Source organism: Excalfactoria chinensis, chromosome 5 (genome assembly GCF_039878825.1).
Source record: "Excalfactoria chinensis isolate bCotChi1 chromosome 5, bCotChi1.hap2, whole genome shotgun sequence".
Classification (NCBI taxonomy): Eukaryota; Metazoa; Chordata; class Aves; order Galliformes; family Phasianidae; genus Excalfactoria; species Excalfactoria chinensis.
The window spans coordinates 14,799,594-14,818,643 of NC_092829.1; the positions used below are offsets into that span (position 1 = coordinate 14,799,594).

Here is a 19,050-nt window from a genome sequence, read left to right on the forward strand (position 1 = left end):
ACTGCACCTTCTGCCCTTTTATGTATCTCTGCATTTCTAGATTTGATACGCAGATACTGCAGTTAAGATACAGTTAAAGCTGAAGCACTCTGATGCCCAAGCATCTGTCTTAGTTTTTTTACTAACTTGTACTTTACATAGCTTTGTGATTGTGTCTTTAGAGATCTCTCTTACTGTCTCCCTTGTTTTCTTCTTCTGAGAGCTCCAGATTTTTACTACTCATTTGTAAATGTTGGTTTGGGGTTTTGTGTTTTTAAGAGTTTTGTAGATTTTACTTTGGATTCTTTGCCTCTGTTGAGTGTTTGGGGAGTGCATGATAACAGACTTTGACTTGAGGCTTGTTCTCTTGTCCTGAAAATGTTAACAAGACTGGCCTGCCTACTCTGAGCTTGCAGAAGCAATGAGAAGCATTAAGAGCAGATAAACAACCTTAGTTGAATATTAACAACTATCAATGCAATAATGTAATACTGGTCTGCATTTGAAAACTTATCTACAGAGAATAATGAATAGAAGTAAATAGTTTAGCACAGTCATCTATAGAAATGTTGTGGTCCCTGCTAGTCATTATGAATATCCTTTTGTATTGAAATACTACTGATTTTTGTAAAGAGTTCTGTCTGAAGAAATCTTTTAATTGTTTCTTGCCTTCCAACCAGCTATACTCAATGTGAAACATACATGTGCACTTCTATTTTGAGTATACAAATGAAAAGCACGTGACGTTTGAAATGGTATTTTTTCAAGAAAAACATCATAATGGTAGGAAAGATAAACCTTCATTTTTTGAAAACCTGTTGTTTTATAGGTTCAAGGCAAAGACCCCTCTGTTGATATTACTCAGGACCTTGTCGATGAGTCTGAGGAAGAACGTTTCGATGATATGTCATCACCAGGTCTTGAATTACCATCTTGTGAATTAAGTCGACTAGAAGAAATTGCAGAACTTGTGGCGTCTTCACTGCCTTCGCCGTTACGCCGCGAAAAGCTGGCGCTAGCACTGGAAAATGAGGGCTATATTAAGAAGCTCTTAGAAATTTTTCACGTGTGCGAAGACTTGGAGAACATTGAAGGACTACATCACTTATATGAAATTATCAAGGGAATCTTCCTTTTGAACAGAACTGCACTTTTTGAAGTCATGTTTTCTGAGGAATGTATAATGGACGTAATTGGATGCCTAGAATATGATCCGTCTTTATCACAGTCACGAAAACACAGGGAATTTCTGACTAAAACAGCAAAATTTAAAGAGGTGATTCCTATATCTGATCCAGAGTTGAAGCAAAAAATACATCAGACATACAGAGTGCAGTATATTCAAGATATGGTCCTACCCACTCCCTCAGTTTTTGAGGAAAATATGCTATCAACACTTCATTCTTTCATCTTTTTTAATAAAGTGGAAATAGTTGGTATGTTACAGGTAAGTGCAAGAATTTCTCTGTCTCTTTATTTGACCTTGGACAGAGAAAGTTGGTTAATATTTCTTGGAAAGGCTGAGTTGCTTCAACGAAACCTTCAGTTATTCTGAAAGTCATTTTGAAATGCTATGTGAAGAAAAGACGTGGAATTTGAATACCAAGTTGTTAGGTATATGTTTTTAACAGGCACATTATGGGCTGTGTTCTTTTTAACCAATGATTTAAATGGAGCAAACATATGTAGAGTTTATTTGCATTTTGAAGGGTTGGTTTTGTCTTTTTTTGTATTTTGGGACTTCCTGGGCACTACAGTTAAGGATGATTTTACCATGCCAAAAATAAGATGAAATTTCACCTAGATTTCATAAGTAGAATCTCATGCCAGTATATATCTGTTTCTAACTTTGAAATTAAGGAATTGAGTTGTTTGGAAAGCATAGGCTCAAAACCTACTACTGCCTTAAGTGCTTGAATGTTTTCTTAGTTTGTCTTTTAAGTCCCTAAATAAGACTGCATGAGATGACCAGTTTTTCCATGATGTGTTAATGCAAGTATGAAGAGATTATGTGTAACCGGTGCTTTAGGTTTCTTACCTACACATTTGAAGTATTCTGCACCAGCCCATGAAATTCCTCAACTGTGAATAGGTGGCACATCTTTATACTGGGAACTTCCTACAGTTTTAAAGAAAACCTCTTTAAATTGTTGTGGCTCATGTAGTTTGTATATAAAGTTAATTATCAGTATCACATTTCTCCTAACTTTTAAAGAAGAAAAATTCTTTGTAGGGGCTTTATGATCTGGAGCAGTGGACAAAATGCGAGATGCTGCTGGTTATGTGAATCATTTAAATCTTCAGTTGAATCTCAGTGTGCACATTGTTTCGTTTCCTGAAAAATACAAGAAAGAAGGAGTGAAAAATACATTTGAAAGCTCATGTTGCAAATCAGTGTCAAAACTAGTCCCTCTGCTTTTCCACCCACCACACATAGTTATCAGAATGCTGATATTATTGAACCCAGTTGCTTGAACCTGAATCTGTCATGTCCACCCATGGAGTATTTGGTAAGCATCCAGATACAGCTGAGGCACATGCCTTGTGGAAGGACTGTCACTTGGTGGAGTAGACAGATAGAGCACTTAGGGCATCTTGAATATTACTAGGCTTCTTCATATCTGTATGTGTGTCTTCATTGAACAAAAACACAACATGCACGTGACTAAAACACTCAGAAAGCCTCTGTCATCTTGTGGTGGCTGGTTTGTGAAAACATCCAAACTTGACATTGGGAGCTGAAAAAGATCCAGTTGTTTCCTCCTGAGTATCCAGTGTGACACGTGTCTGTAATACCTTTATGTCCTTGCAAGAATTGCTAAAAGCAAAGTCCTGAGGATGATGCTTGAGGAGGAGAGTAATTATTCTGGGTGTCTTCTTGTCAGTGGCTGCTGCTGGCTTTGCTATGTTGAAAAGGAAACAGGGAGCTAGAAAGGGGACCTGATGCTGTAAAATCAGAAGGGGCATGCTTACTTCCTGGGAAAAACTGAGGGTAACGACATAGTGACTGATTTGTTTGTTGTTTTTGTCCCTCTTAAAATCTGTCCCATGGAAGATAAGCTTGGGATAACATACAAAGATTTAGTGTGGTTGCAAAACTTGTCAGTTGCAGTTTATAGATGAAGTAGTGATTTGAGTCTGATTTTGATTTGTTGTGTGACTGCAAATTTCTGAACCTTATCTTCTACTGTTATCTGAGGATGAATTGTATGCTCTTTGTTGCAGAGCAGAAGAATTAGCATTGCAAAACTTTAAAAGTAAGACAGATATTTCAAGTTGTTCAGGTGCTTTCTACAGGTTGTGGTACCACACAAGGCATAAAATATACCCATGGTATACTGTATTTCCTGGTCCTTCTGTAATACACCTCTTAAAACATTGAGAGGGAACTCTGTAATACATAAATAAGAATCTGTTTGGCAGAAATGTTGCTGATAATTCTTCTTGTTGAGGGAATTAAAAGAGGATATCACAATTTATCAGAATGTCATATTTCCAAGAGATTAAAAGGCTTTATTGATTTTTTTCCATTCTTGTAGTGTAGCTGTAAGCCATGGTTTAAACCTGTTACCTGGCATTTATTTATTCGTTTATGGAGCAGCATGTTGAGTTGCACTTTTTCTTCCATTTCTCCATCCCCCACACTTGGTCCCTGTATAAAAATGTATATTAGTCATTCTCATTTCTTTATAAATAGGATAATAGATAAATACTACTCTGAGATAAGAATTGAAAGACTGCTTTTATTCATTTAGCTTCTGTAACTAATTTTTAAGGTATTTCTTCTTTTAGTGTATGGTTTAGTGTGTACTTCTGTAGCTGTTTATATCACAATACTTTGATGAGGGCCTTAATTTATGAAAGATGTAAAATTTTCTTTGTCTACACTCTGTCCACTGGAGTTCCTGGCATTCTCAGTTTTACATCTTGGGACATCCTAGTGCTCAGTGACCATATGTATGTACATAAGTTGTTTATTTTATAACTCATAGATGTTTCTGGAATGCATCATGATGGTTTATTGGGAGACGCAAATGAATCTCAGGTCCTTAGTTCATGTGTCATACAAGGTTGGTGTGCTTCTGTTGTTGACTTTAAATTGGCTGTTCAGGACTGAGTCTGTGACTAGGGAGATGTCTTCAGTAAGTTTTATGTCTCAGATTAGAAGTAAACCCTTCTCCGTGAATAATTTATAGCCTGTGCCATGTTGCTGCTGCTGTGTATGCAACTGGATTGCTTTGTGTTCTATTCATTTCGCTGAAGGAAGGGAGAAGGAAAACTATTACTTCCACCATGAAAAGATAAGCTGTGAAAGAGCCCCCTTTGCATCAGACTGCATGGTAACTCAAGTATACTCAAGCATACCTTGGTTACAGAAAGGTAACAAGACATTTGAAGTAGGTGGTGCAGTTTGCGTCCTGTGCTTTTTGATGGGCCATTTGACTTTATTCAGAATTTATCAGTGTTCTGCTTAAGGCATTTGGTGTCCAAATAGGGCTTCATTTAAGGTCAGCTTTTCAACTATAATTTGTTAATTCCTTGAAGACACCTGCTTGCTTCCTTTTGCTTTCTCTGGATAATAACTTTTGTGCATCCTGTGGTAAAACTAAGTACAGAGAATTGGTCACCTTTGGTACTTTGGCTTATGAACTGAATTCCTCTTTCTTCACTAAAGTTAGTTTTGCAGTTATCTTTATAAAAACACTAATCCTCGTGGGCTCCTTGTAGAAATAGAGGTTAGTTTATTTGTGATGTAATCATCTTAATATTCATCATTTCCAGAAACTTTGTTAAGGTGTCACTTGTTGATTATGATGATAAACCCATGATACCAGCATTTCCAGTCTTTGGAATTAGCTGCTGTAGAGACCTACACAGTTACAGGTTTTATGATACAGAAGGTATGAAAGAGGTATATAACTTTATTTTCCAATTTCAGCCCCTCCTAATATGCATTCAGTGTTGGGGTGCAGCCTGTTCTAGTCTTGATGCCAGGAACTTTTTTTTCTTGATGCTACCCAGGAACTTTGCTGAAACGTGGAGCTCACCAAATGTTGAGAGTGGGGGTGGGACAGGTAAGTGGTGTTTCTTACTTTATATGACGCTCTTTTGCAGTAAAAATACATACAAATGTTGATATTGGAGGTCACCAGTTCCTTTCCCTTTGTATTAAAAAAACAAAGCAAAAACTTGCAAAACTGCGCCATAGAGTGAGCAAACACTATTTCCTTCCATTCTCTCCCCCCTTTTCTCAATGGCCTGTTCTCTTTGCCAGCAAAATCCTATGGTGTTTTTAATTTCCAGAATGCAGACTGTTAGGTGCACTTTGTGGCTGTTCAGTCTGCGGTCTTTTATTTTTAGGAGACCAGGGAGTGGAAAGGGAAGATTTGATCCCTATTAAAGTAATTCACGTGCCTAGCTGAACAGTGATCACAGGACAGTACTGGTAAATCAGCTTCTGTAATTACAAAAATGACATTACTGATAGTCCCACACCCTTTTCATTAACTAAGGGGTTGAAGACATTTAGGTATATCTCTGTGCTTTATTAGATGTCTGTGATAATAGGCTGGTATATAATAGTTGTTTGCAGAGAGTTACTTACTCTCGGCAGAACCCTGGGGATGTAAATGTGAATTGTCTGCAGGTGTTCTGGAGGAAGAGTGGTGTCAGTGCATGTGGGCAGTTTTGCCCAAATGTGTGAGGATGGGAACATCTGCAGGTCAGCTGTTTTACAACAGTTAACTGCAGCTTCTCAGGACTAACTCTGGAGATCTACCACACCGCGAAATTTTTCTTGCATTAAAGAGTGAAAGAATGCCACCTACTGTGGGAAATGACTGAAGGGAAAAGGTTTGCCTTTGGTGCATGCGAATGATTTCTGAGTTTAACTTCATTGAAGAAAATGATTGTTGATCTGTGCAGAAACTCCAGAGGTGGTTGGGTGACTCCTGCTGCTATTTCAGCACATTGTCTCGAGCAGAAATAGCTCATTGATATCGAGTGAAGGCATGTGTGGGAAGACAGCATGAGATAAAGGAGATTGGAACATTTTAAACTGTGAAGCCTTCTGGTGTGGTTGCAGGAAGGGAGTGTACGTTGGAAACTGTAATTTTCAGTTTGCTGGTAGTATTTTATCAAACTTAAGCTTTCTGGGCTGAAGTACTAAAAATGAGTACAGAGATGGGAAGTGGGATGGAAATTATACTTTTTTTTTCAGCTTAGGTTTTGCTGAGTTTCTTGGGTTTCTGTATTATGTTCTGAGAAAGGAATGGGTTTCGTAATTTATGTGTAATTTCAGGCATGAAGTGTCTGCTAACTGAAAATTAACTATACTTCATACTATAATTGATTGTTAATGCTTTTTTAAGTGACCTTTGGAGGACAAGGACTTCTTTGAAAATTTGTTCACAAATGCCCGTAGGGCTTTCTTGAGCATCTTCCTTCATCTGGGGTTTTTCTTCTTTTTGAAACTCAGAAATGGCTGACTGGGTATATGACCTGGCTTCATTTATCTTCACAGAGCATATACAATCTTAGGAGCATCTGCTCAGATCCTGCAGAAGCATAAGTGAATATTCTTAGTGTTTGGCATATGGGTAGTTTAAGTACACGGTGTAATAATTTATGTGCATAGGGAGAAATGCGGCTAGATTGTATAATTACCATGCAAGCTATCTTTTGCAGCTTTAGACTTTCTTGCAAAACACTGATGACTTCCAGAGCTTCTCATTTCTATTGTAATAGATTTGATATTTATCTGCTAAGAGGCCACATACTGCAAAGAGTTATGCATGTGCTCTGTGTTTACTTCAGAAGTTTATTTTTGAATGATTTTTCTAAGTTGGAAAACATGAAAGCCAGAAAACATACACACTTGTGTAATTCTAGCATTCAGTGTGGGCTCTTTGTGACTTCTAAAATAGGAACTCTGCTTTCATATCGTGCTTTTCCTTAGGCTGTGTTGGGTCACTCAGAAGTGTAACTTTAGATACATTACTCTCATCAGCAATCTTAAATCTCAGGAATCATGTGTTTTGAATATTCCTCGTGTTCACAAGTCTTCTATAAATGTAAGGAATTTTTTTCCCATCAGTAAGGACACGTATACTGTTCATTAAGCATCTGGAATGAGGCTGCATCTGAATGCGTTTCAGGACTAGGACGTTACCACAAAGTTGGTAACAGGCTGTTTTTGTTTTCTTGGGGTAGCCATCACTTACTGCATATTGGCCACGTAAAGATTTTATTGGGTGGGATGTCTCGAGTCACTCAGTTCCATCTTCATTCCGGTGAATTTAATGAGGTTAGAGTTGTACTGGGGCCCTTGGAGTTCAGATAACAGCGTTTGTTTAAAAAGACAATGCATTTAATGGCATTTTGGAGGGAGGAAGATAACAGTATGGGAAATGTTCTTTACTATGCTTTAAATAGAGTTGTAAAAGCCAGTGTTACAGTATATTTGTGGAGAGCTGAAGAAGGATGAACTTCTGCAAATTATTCCCAAAACACTGTGTCAGCAGTGGAGGCTTTCTCAATTCCCAGAGTTCAGAAGTGCCCTGAGCAAGTCACAGCTGCTTGCAAGGCTGGGCACAGGGCACAAGGGCAGCCCCTGCTGTGGGCGGCCATGGCAGAATGTGGGAGGTGGGACTCAGAGCTGTGCTGGGGCTTCAGCCTGGTTCCACCTGTCGGGTTTCACCTGCAGGGATTGGGGAACGTGTCCTCTTTACGCATTCTGTCTCAAAACAAATCATTTGGTACTTATACTCTATACTTTCTTTTTTTTTCCTGTAGAAGTACGCTCATCATGGCTCTGATGTATTGAAAAGCCAAATTCCCCCCTCCCAGTGATCATTCTGAGACATTATTGTGGTATTGACTTGAATGTGCTTCCAGGTTTTGTGGAAGAAGCAAATGTTTTCTTCCACAGTAAGAATGGAAATAGGGATTCCACTGTCCAGCTGGGGTTGAGCAAGCATCTTGTTGATACTTTTGGTAGAAGAGATTGGTTTTACATCACCCCAAAATAGCAGTGTTTTTAAATGCACTGCTAATCATGGAGAACTTACATGTTCCTCGAAAGAAATGGTTGCATGCCCTGTTTTTTGTTGTTTTTTGATTTGTGTAAATACCTGATGCCTCTACTGTAACTTAATTATATTTGCTGTAATGTCTAATTAATTAAATATTAGAATAGAGTATTTCTGAAACCATGTGACAGCTGGACAGCAGGAAGACCAACATATTTGTATTCTTTCATATCAGCTTAAATGTTTATTGGAATCAGTCATTCTGAACGTGTGTGACTGTTTAAGTCTGAAAGTCAGACCTTAGCTTTCCCATGCTTGATCTTCCAGAGGGAGCTTCAAAAAACTTCAAGTTAGGCCTGCCTTTCTCATCTCTTTTAGTTTGGGTTTTGAAGCAGTCACAGCAATAGCACCTGAAATTATGTCTGGAAATCATTATCTTTTATTGTCATTGTACTGTTGGGTTACGTTAGAAGAAAAGCATAATATCAAAGCAAGATGAAACACATGGCATTTTCTAAATACAGGTTTTGCCAGAGTGTGACGAAGTGCCCTGTAGGGTGGGAGCTCAAGCCAGCCTATTTTGGATTTATATGTGGTACCATGTGAGGAACCTGGGTTGATTTGTGAAAGCACTACAGCTGCACTAGCATGGCATGCCCTTGGAAGTGAAGTACTTCCAGGTTCTGAATTTTATTTATGTAAGCATAAGCAAGGCAACTTGGGTTTCTAGGGCTGTGGTTTGAAGATGAAGAAAACAGCGTGTGGTGTTACTGACTTCATAAGAAGCTGCATTCTGGCAGCTTTATAAAAAATCTCTTTGGATCTCATGCAAAGGTATCAATTGCAAGCAAGTGCTCTCTGTTACTGTATAAGATTACGGAAAGGGTAGGGGAAGGCTAATTTCTGTTTTATTAACCTTTTGGTTATTAAGATTGTAAAGCTGATAGGGAGCTAAGTGCTACTATTTCCTCCAGTTGATACAAGTCTTTAACATGCTGGCTGCTGTTAAAGTAACTGCATGAAAATTGACTGAATTGACTGGATTTTGATTGCTGCCAACCAGATCGCCCAATGAATGATGTGTGCAATAGGAGCAGTTATTTTGATTTGGCTTTCAGTATTTAGCCTTTTTGTAACAGCGGGGAGATGGAATCTCACCTCGTTCCTGATGTTAAGAACCTTCATCACATCTTTGGTTTGGTTCTGCTGCAGACATCTCTAACATTCCACAGTGGTATGTGTGTATAAGGCTGAGTATTGCGTGTATCAAATACATAAACATTTGAAGCAAAGGTATCATGTGGTTTGGTGGGAAGGTTGTTGGACAAGGTAGAGAATCATAGACAAAATAATGATGTCAGTAGAAGACAAAAAGAAGACAGCCGAAAGGTAATGTAAAGCATATTGTAACTGAGAGTAAAACTGACAGTAACAGTTGTAGAAACAAAGACAAAAGATAGTAATTTGTTTGGAAAATGAAATAGAAAACTTGTTGATATGATTAAATACAGTATACAACTGTGTGTTCTCTTTTAACTGCAGGAGGCATGGTTTAGAAGAAGTTTATATTACACTTGGATGCCTTTTGGTATTGTCAAATAAACAAATGGTATTGTTTTGCATTTGTAGGAAGATGAAAAATTTCTGACAGACTTGTTTGCACAACTAACAGATGAAGCCACAGATGAGGAGAAAAGACAGGAATTGGTAAGAAATCCCTAAAATAGGCATGAAACGGACAGCTACTGCAAAGTGTTAAACGCACCTGCTTTGTTGAATTACTGACTGCTGTGGTGGTGTTGTGTTTCAGGTAAATTTTCTGAAAGAGTTTTGTGCATTCTCTCAAACACTGCAACCTCAGAACAGAGATGCGTTTTTCAAAACCCTATCAAATATGGGCATACTGCCGGCACTAGAAGTCATACTGGTAAGTCAGCCCCGTTTTCTTTGTGGTAAAAACTTCTTCTATCTCCAGAGTTGTTGTTCTTTTTTAAATAAGTATGACAAACTCCAGTGATGTGGTTTTCTGAAGCATTTGCTTCATTCATCTTGTCTCAGCTTGAAATTCAGCACCTTGTAATTATTTTTTAAAACTTCAAAACCAGTTCCAGTATGACATTGGTAAATGCCCTGAGCATTCTTATATTGTTGTATATTTTTTTCCATTCACGTTCTCATCTTTATGTGCTCCTTGATGTATAAGTAAGAAAGTAGGGGAGTAAACCAAAGGGCAATGAAACCATAAAATGTATTTTACCCAGTAGCTATCAAATATACAAGAAAAAGATAATTCACTTTTAGAATATAGTTTTAATAGCAGTTAGGTATGATGTCTTGTGAATAATAACTAAAAGCTACGTGGTTTCTGATTTTCATTCTTTTGAAACCTTTATTTTAAAGAAAAAAATGATTATGTCTGATCTTCCAGGGTATGGATGATGCACAAGTACGAAGTGCAGCCACAGATATATTCTCATATTTAGTTGAATACAACCCATCCATGGTACGAGAGTTTGTCATGCAGGAAGCTCAGCAGAATGATGATGTAAGTAGAGGGTCGCCGTAAACGCGTGTTTCTGTTTTTTATTGAGGTTTGCGTTTCCTGGAGATCCTTGGTAACTGGTTAAAACAGAAATGTTTCAGGACATTTTTGTACAGGGGTTTGTTTATGTTTCTTGGAGATCCTTGGTGACTGATTAATACAGGGTGCTAGTGAACAACTAGTAGTAAAAAAAAGGTAGTTCAGAGTGGTTTTCAGTGGAGGAAAACATTCTGCCATTTCTGCAGAAGAGATAATGAATGTTTTCTTAAATCTGCCAAAAGTGTGGCAGAGGAATGGATGCTACTCATGCTGTTCCTTCTGTACTGGAAGAGAAAAAATGGAGTAGCTGGACTTTACCTGCTGGAAGTGCGGCCAGGATGCTGGAAATACGGGTGTTGGTTCCAGCCACTTGTGCTGGGTGACTGTCCTCTTTTGTGAGGGACAGCGGTGACTGAACGACTTCAGCGCAGGGTTTGATAAATATAAATATTATTTTGTGTTCATACATGTTGTTCTGGTTTTCTGTGTGTGCACATAGGGATTATTTTGAGGTAAAGATTATTTCATCAAGTTTCATAGCACAGCAAAATTTAGAGTTATATGTTTGTGGAAATGGAACACTAGTATGTATGAAGATTTAAACTTGTGAACTCTGAAAACACTTCCAAAAACCAGATGAATTTTCAGACTGTTAATTATGCGTCCTACTTTGTTATTTCTGGAGCTTCCCTTCAGAGCAAATTCTAAAGATTCTTAACTTCAAAACCATTTTTAGTTGCTTTGAAAGATTCTTTGCTGCTTGCCTTCTTGCTGTGGAACAACTGCCCAAAATGTGTCACCGGAACACAGAGTTAACTTGCTTCTCCTAGGATTTTTCTTTTTGGTGAGGAGTAGCATTAGAATTGGTTTTTAGATTAGTTTTTGTTCCTTTCTTTTTCCTGTTAGGATATACTGCTCATCAACCTCATAATAGAGCACATGATTTGTGACACAGATCCAGAACTTGGAGGGGCAGTGCTACTAATGGGTTTGCTTCGTACCTTAGTTGATCCAGAAAATATGCTCGCCACTGCCAATGTAAGTAAATACCTTCAAATAAAATTTCAGTTGGATGTTTGGTGATATGTTACATACATAATTTTTTGTTTTATTTTATTTTAATCCTGTAGAAAACAGAAAAGACAGAATTCTTGGGTTTCTTCTACAAACACTGTATGCATGTTCTGACAGCCCCCTTATTGGCCAATACTACAGAGGACAAGCCTAGCAAAGGTAATGCAGCGCTGGATGTCGGGTACATCAGGGGCTGTTGAATTTAGACAGACACTTATGTTTAGAACAGAGTAAATGTCAAAGGATATATTTTGTCTTATAAGAGTACCTGAGACTATGATACATAATTTAAAGTATCATATTTGCACTCTAGCTAGTCATTTGAATAACTGGTAAGTATAAAATTCAGCAAAGAATCCTGCTTAATAAGTGAACTACACTTGCTTAAGCTTCAGCAAAATATTTAAACATTTGTATTATTTTGAGTAACTCAAGAGACTGTCCCGTGACATAGACTTGAAAAGGTGTCAGTTGTTTTTTTTTTGAAGTCAGAGATTACCAGTGAGGGTCCAAAAATGCTGCAGAGAGCATGTGTGGTGCCACAATACTTTGCAGAAAATAAGGATGTTGGTTGTACATCAGAAGAAGACAATCATGAGAGTAACAAAGTGACAGTCCTTGCTGGCTGCTAGCAGCGGTACTGTTTATTAGTATTAAAGCACATTGAAAATTAATGTGAAATGATGTACATAAATAAACTTCTTAATTAACTGTGTAAATTTCCAAGGAATTAGTTTAATTGATCTGTTGGATCTCAGCTCACCTCCAGATGGTTTTGAAGTGAGTTTTTTTACTACGTAAAATGCTTGTGTTGTACAGTGACCAGTAATCTAGCAGTATTCCTAAAAACTGCCTTTTAAAAATGATTGATTCTAATGTCTTCATTGTTTCTTTCTACTTGAAAACAAAACATGAGTCACCTTCATTAGCACACTGCTGTGACTGTGTCCTAGAAATGTTAAAAGAGGCTCTTTTTCTTCCATGCTACTTCTAAGAGGGTTTCCTGCTAGAGCTGTACAATTAGAAAATATCCAGTCCATTACAAGCTAGTTCAGTTTCTATTTTAACGACTAAATCTACCTTCCATCATATTCCCTAAGGCATCTGTGGGAAAATGCAGGAAATTGTAGATGTTTACCAGACTGTGTTGGATATTTGAAGTAAACTTTTGGTGGTAACATCCTGCTTAATTGGTTTTGTTTTGGTTTTGTTATAGATGATTTTCAGACAGCCCAACTCTTGGCATTAATACTGGAATTGCTAACTTTCTGTGTAGAACATCATACTTACCACATAAAGAACTACATCATCAACAAAGATATCCTGCGAAGGGTGCTTGTTCTCATGGCCTCAAAGCATGCTTTCTTGGCACTGTGTAAGTTCAAACGCTGAAGAATAAACTAGTATTTTGTGAGTGTGAATTGCTGTGAATCTTCATTCTTCTGGAAGAAAACTTCTCACGGATGAGACAGTTTGTTACTGAACATAGAAATTCTGCTGTTTTCCTCTGTGTTTCTTAAACAGATTTAGAGATATCAGAATTAGTAAATAATAACGTTTCTGTTTCAGGTGCCCTTCGTTTCAAGAGAAAAATAATTGGGCTAAAGGATGAATTCTACAACCGCTACATAATGAAAAGTTTTTTGTTTGAACCTGTGGTCAAAGCATTTCTGAATAATGGTTCCCGTTATAATTTGATGAACTCTGCCATAATAGAGATGTTTGAGTTTATCAGAGTGGTGAGTGATGTTATATGCTGAAGATAATTACTACTTGCTTCACCTTCTAGCTCAAGTAGACTTGTTATTTGTGCCATATATTATGCTGTCATGGTATGACGTGATATGCCCATGACACTGTGTTTAAATGAACTGTCTTTTTTGTTCTCAGTGTTAATGTATTTATTCTTTCTTACGTTTGGGTGGTACAATGGTGTGAAAATTAAATTCACTCAGTACTCAATATATTTACAGAGTCATAGAATGGCTGAGGTTGGAATGGACATTTGTTTAGTTCCAACCTCTCTGTCATGGGCAGGATTGCCAACCACAAGTTAGGGCCCAATCCAACCTGGCCTTAAATGCCTTCAGGGATGGAGCATCCACAGCTTCTCAGGGCAGCCTGTGCCAGCGCCTCACCACGCTTTTCAGTAAAGAGAGCACAGCATTCAATTGGAATAGCAAACAAAGTTAGGTTTCTGTAGGGGAGCTTGTCTGGCACTGTGTGGCCACAAAAATAAAAAGTTTGGTGCTCATTTCTCCTGAAAGGTATCTTTCTTGTTCTCATCCTAAATAAACAGATAAACAGTTGTTTTTACCTAAGTTGCTTAATGGCAGGAAAGGAACAATATGAGAGCTAAATATTGTAAGTATATGTGTTTGGGTTTTGTTTTCTTTTAGTTAAGTAATTACAACAGATAGTAGTTAATCTATCAGTATACAAATGTTTACAATTTGCAGCAGGACATACTTGTCAGAGTTGGTTTTTTAATCGTTTTCTACTGGAATTTTAGATTCTATGTCTATAATTTGAAGGATATGTTCTTAGAAGATTACTACTTTTACGTCTGCTTCTCTGATCATATATTTGAAGTTCTAAATTTTTAACTTTATCTGTGGTGTGTTTCTTGCGTAAGCTAATAATTATGTTTTCTATTGAATATTTAAAATATAGTGTCTCCATTGCTTTTTATATTACATTAAGAAATAGATTCACTTGAAGCAAAATAAGTCATTTTGTGTTTGTTCCATTCTATAGGAAGATATAAAATCTTTAACGGCTCATGTGATTGAAAATTATTGGAAAGCACTGGAAGATGTAGATTATGTGCAGACATTCAAAGGACTGAAACTACGATTTGAGCAACAAAGGGAAAGACAAGATAATCCAAAACTTGATAGGTAATGGGCTCTAAATTATTTTACAATGAATTCTGTTTTGGGAATAATGATGGATTAATGATAGCAGGAAGAGTAAATAATTTCAACTTGATTGTATCTCATCTGTTGTTGAATTTAATTGGTTGATAGTGTGATTTCCAGATGTATTGCTTCAAACTCTTGATCAACTTTAAGGTAACATATTTGCTGAAGGCAGACACATTCCCTCCCTTCCCTTCCTGTAAAGAAATAATGCTGTTCATCCATTTCAACTTCAAGAAATAAATATTCATACCGTAGCCAGACTCAGCTTTTATCTTATTCTTCCACCTTGTAAGGCTTTGCAAGGCTTGTCACAGTCTATGTCCTAAGTGAAATAAACAAGTGAAATAAACAGATAGAAAAATGCAAAAATCACAATAATTTGCTTACACATTTTAACAAAGAATTGTTCAGTCAGTAAGGAGGCCAAGATTGGTATTAACATATTTGGAAACTGCCACTTAAGTAATAGTTTTCCAGTAGGAGCAAAACTTTAATATAAATGCAGTTTAAAATACTGTATATCACATAGATCCAGGTTATAATGTTGGCAAGTTAAAATAGTTTTAGCATCCTGCTGCCTCTCCTAGGGAAAAAGGTGGTGGAGCAAAGATAGACCCACACTTAAGAATAAATAATCAGAAGGAGTGATAAAAGTAGCGTTTGGTATCCAAGGCCCTTAAAAATAGAAAATACGGATACCAAACAAAAATGGCGGATGCAGCAGGAAGAGACGACTGTCTTTTTAACATACCTTTTTTTTTTTTTTTAAATATATTTGACCTTACATGCTGGTGGGTTATGTTATATTAAGTGCAATAAGAAAAACGTCTGTAGTTTCTAAACTTCTTTTTACAACCTTTTATTTACCACTGCAAATGACTCCAAGTCTGAATGCAACACCGACACTGATTTGAAATAACATCAAATTGTGCTGTTAGTAAGCTACAGGATTTTGTACAGTTGGTCTGAATGCACTCTTACCAGAGCTGTAAGTCATGTACTGCTACAGAAGAAATGTTTTTAATGTTATTTGCATTGAAAATACAAATGAAGTTGCACATGTGCAAATGATTTGCTGTACTAAAGATACTGACTACAGTATTTGCATCCATAAAATGTCCATGTAAATGTCAAGTAGACTTTTTGTTACTGATACGAGCTGATTGTTGAATCAATGTTTTTAAAACTTACTGTTCTTCAGCATGCGCTCCATTTTGAGAAACCACAGATACAGAAGGGATGCAAGAACCCTGGAGGATGAGGAGGAAATGTGGTTTAATACTGATGAAGATGATATGGAAGATGGAGAGGCAGTGGTACCCCCTTCTGACAAAACTAAAAATGACGAAGATATTATGGACCCTATAAGTAAATTCATGGAGAGGAAAAAATGTAAGTGATGAGAAGAATGCTGTATGGCCTATACAGAAAACGTAATTTGTATTCTGTGGTCATACTGAAGTGAAGCTTTTTATTCCTTTTTTTAATGAAGGTCACAGATTTAGGAATTGACACTGAGCTGTTGAACGACCACTTCAAATAAGTTTTATTAGCTGTAAAAGCCAAGTGATGCAAAAGAATGTTTACTTCTTAAAGCATCTAAGTGATGATCTCAGCCAATAGTCAGGCTTTTCCAAGGTCTATTCAGATTTATTATTCAACATTTTCCACGTTTCTTGTGATGTTGTTGGTAGAATAATTGTGTTTGTTTCTTGCCAGTGACAACAGCAGCTAGGTGTAGTATAGCAGTAGGAAGAAAATCTATTATCACTCTTATCAAGTTGTGCATGAAGCTTTTTCCCACACAGTAAAATGATTTGTCATTAAATGTTTTGTTCAATAATGTTGCATTGGTTTTTGTTTTCATGTCTTCTGTGCAGTAAAAGAGAGCGAAGAAAAGGAAGTTCTTCTGAAAACTAACCTTTCAGGTCGTCAGAGCCCAAGTTTCAAGCTTTCCTTTTCCAGCGGGACAAAATCTAATCTTAGCAGTCAGTCATCTGCAAGTAATCTGCCTGGATCCCCAGGTTCTCCTGGATCTCCAGGATCCCCTGGGTCTCCGGGGTCCGTTTCTAAAAGCACATCTCAGATGGCAGCTATTACAACTAAGGTAATTTTCAACAGAAGACTTCAATGTTATAGACTGGGAATTTTCTTTAGCATGTTTCACCGACCCCATGTCGGTGGGGATTCTGACATACTAAGCAGTCATGGACTGTGTGGTTTGTGCATGCTTTTTGTCTAATGTTTAGCATTTTCCAGATCTGGTATATATGAAAAGAAAAAATAAAAGCTCTGTTTATGCCCAAACACGTAATTTTTATACCATGTCTCTCAGGTGGTACAATTGTTTAAGTATGGAATGGAGTCTTTACATATGGAATATATGCATACAGTATTAGCTTCAAATTTTCAATGATGATAGAACAAAGGATGTTCAGGTTACACTGAATATGCAGAGCACTGAAAAAACATTAATAAATTCAAACATTAATCCCTTTTTTTTTTCAGTGTAATATGCATTGCTTATTGTGCTGCATTCACAAACTAGAAACGTTGTAATTAAGTTCTTCAATAATTATTTGATCCTCTTGTATATTCAGTGTTGTGCTACATGTGATGGTACAAAATGTGTGCAATTTAATAGAAGTACAGTTTAATGTGTGCATCTTGGTACTGACAGTTAGCTGAAATTTTCTATTTTAAGTGTCCATCATCGGTTTAAATAACATGATCCTTAAGTAAAGAACCAGCAGCTGTCATCATAGTTCAGTCCTTGTTAAGCTTCAGAAATTGCGACGTACAGTAGTTAAAGTTTTTAAAGATGGTGGCACCTCTTTGTGGGTGCTAATGCTGGATTTGTGGTTATATGCAGAACAAGAGAATTTAAATTTAATTACTGAAGACTTAAACTGGCTTCTGTGAAGACAGACTGTTGCTATAAAAGCGTCCCAATTGGAAATTGAAACTCAGGGTGTTCTGTATTTATTTCTGAAGTGCTTCCAGATTGCGCGTTGCTGCAGTCAGCTCTGCTCGGTGGAAGAAATTTGCACTTTTACAGACTGAGCTGTGGTGTATATTTAGCAAAACAAAGTAAATTTTTGGATTTTCTTTCTGTTGTATCTCCACCCAGTGGGGTACATATAACCCCATTTTGTCTTTATTCCTTTAAATATTTTTCAGACAATATAATATTCATTCATACCTTTTGTTCTGCTTGATTATATCCAGAACGTGATGAATCAATATCCTTACGGCAAAATGTTGTGCAGAAGTCATTTTCTAGTAGAAACATGAAGTGCAAACTATTTTCTTAATTAAAGTAGCTGTGCCTGTCTTTGTAGGGAGGCCTCGTTGGGCTTGTAGATTATCCTGATGATGATGAAGAGGACGATGAAGATGAAGATAAGGAGGAAACTTTACCTTTGTCAAAGAAAGCAAAGCTTGAGTCATCATAATGGCAACTGCTGAAGAACATTACCGTTTGGGGGAAGGATATTTTTTCCATAGAAAACAAACCCACAACAAAGCAGCAATCTTTTGTGAATTACTGTGTGTAACACAGACCAACCTATACAAATGGATTTCTGCCAATCAAGTGCCAATTGAAAGGAGCAGAAGAAGGGGAAATACTTCGTTTAGGGGAAAGACTTATGCCTTTGAGCTCTCCAGCTTGGACCACGTGTTGCCCTTTTCTCAGGGAAGGAAATGGAAAACAAAAACAAAAAAGCCAACAGGGCAGGAGTTTTGTTAGTGGAACTCTGGATTGGCTGGTCAGTTGCTACAATCAGAGTATGCTTTCTTGGACCATACATGAGACTTCTGAAGAAAAGGCGGTTTTTGCCATAATTCTTCACTAGTTAAGAATGCCAGCAGTTTCTTTGTATAAAAGAGACCTGCCTTTGAAAATTGTACATTCTGAACATTTTAGTCAAGCTACAACAGGTTTTAAAAACCTCTGTGGGGGAGGAGGGATGAATATCAAGTTTCCTTTTTTTCCTTTTTTTTTTTTTTTCTTTTTTTTTTTCTTTTTTTTTTTTTAATCTGTTCCCTTTGCCCTTTAAACTGCAGATTTATTTTTTTTTTGGAGGTGGGGGATTTGTTTGTCCCTTTCTGATTAAAGATTGAGTGGAATTCTAGATGTGGTCACTTTTGTGTCATAATTTTTTTGACCCCCTGAGTGTATGCTTAGTTGTTGAGTATATATTTGGGACCATTAAAATTTTTTGATGTAATATAATCTCACTGTTGTGCTGGTACCTGTTTCACCCTGTGGGATTTTGTTCTGCATCGCAGTTCTTAATGTGTTTAGGATTTTACGGAAGATGGTATAGTTTTTATTGGATAAAAAAATCCTTAATCTTACCGCAGTGTGCATAAAAGCAATACTATTTTGTGACTAAATATTTTATATTAAATTTTACATCAGCAGCTGTCCTGCGAAAAAATTCAGGGAAAATGGGAT

The 19,050-nt window shown here is 37.1% G+C and overlaps 1 protein-coding gene across 1 annotated transcript in view; it reads left to right on the forward strand.

The window, feature by feature from the left end:
- PPP4R3A (protein phosphatase 4 regulatory subunit 3A) overlaps positions 1 to 19,050 on the forward strand; it is a 35,800-nt gene extending 16,750 nt beyond the window's left edge. The window contains exons 4-15 of the mRNA XM_072337503.1: positions 809 to 1,426; positions 9,639 to 9,716; positions 9,820 to 9,936; positions 10,438 to 10,554; positions 11,497 to 11,628; positions 11,721 to 11,823; positions 12,881 to 13,039; positions 13,234 to 13,403; positions 14,422 to 14,564; positions 15,790 to 15,980; positions 16,469 to 16,695; positions 17,930 to 19,050. Of these exons, the coding sequence (XP_072193604.1) occupies positions 809 to 1,426; positions 9,639 to 9,716; positions 9,820 to 9,936; positions 10,438 to 10,554; positions 11,497 to 11,628; positions 11,721 to 11,823; positions 12,881 to 13,039; positions 13,234 to 13,403; positions 14,422 to 14,564; positions 15,790 to 15,980; positions 16,469 to 16,695; positions 17,930 to 18,043 (2,169 nt within the window). The 3' untranslated portion in view covers positions 18,044 to 19,050. The remainder of the gene's footprint in view (positions 1 to 808; positions 1,427 to 9,638; positions 9,717 to 9,819; positions 9,937 to 10,437; positions 10,555 to 11,496; positions 11,629 to 11,720; positions 11,824 to 12,880; positions 13,040 to 13,233; positions 13,404 to 14,421; positions 14,565 to 15,789; positions 15,981 to 16,468; positions 16,696 to 17,929) is intronic.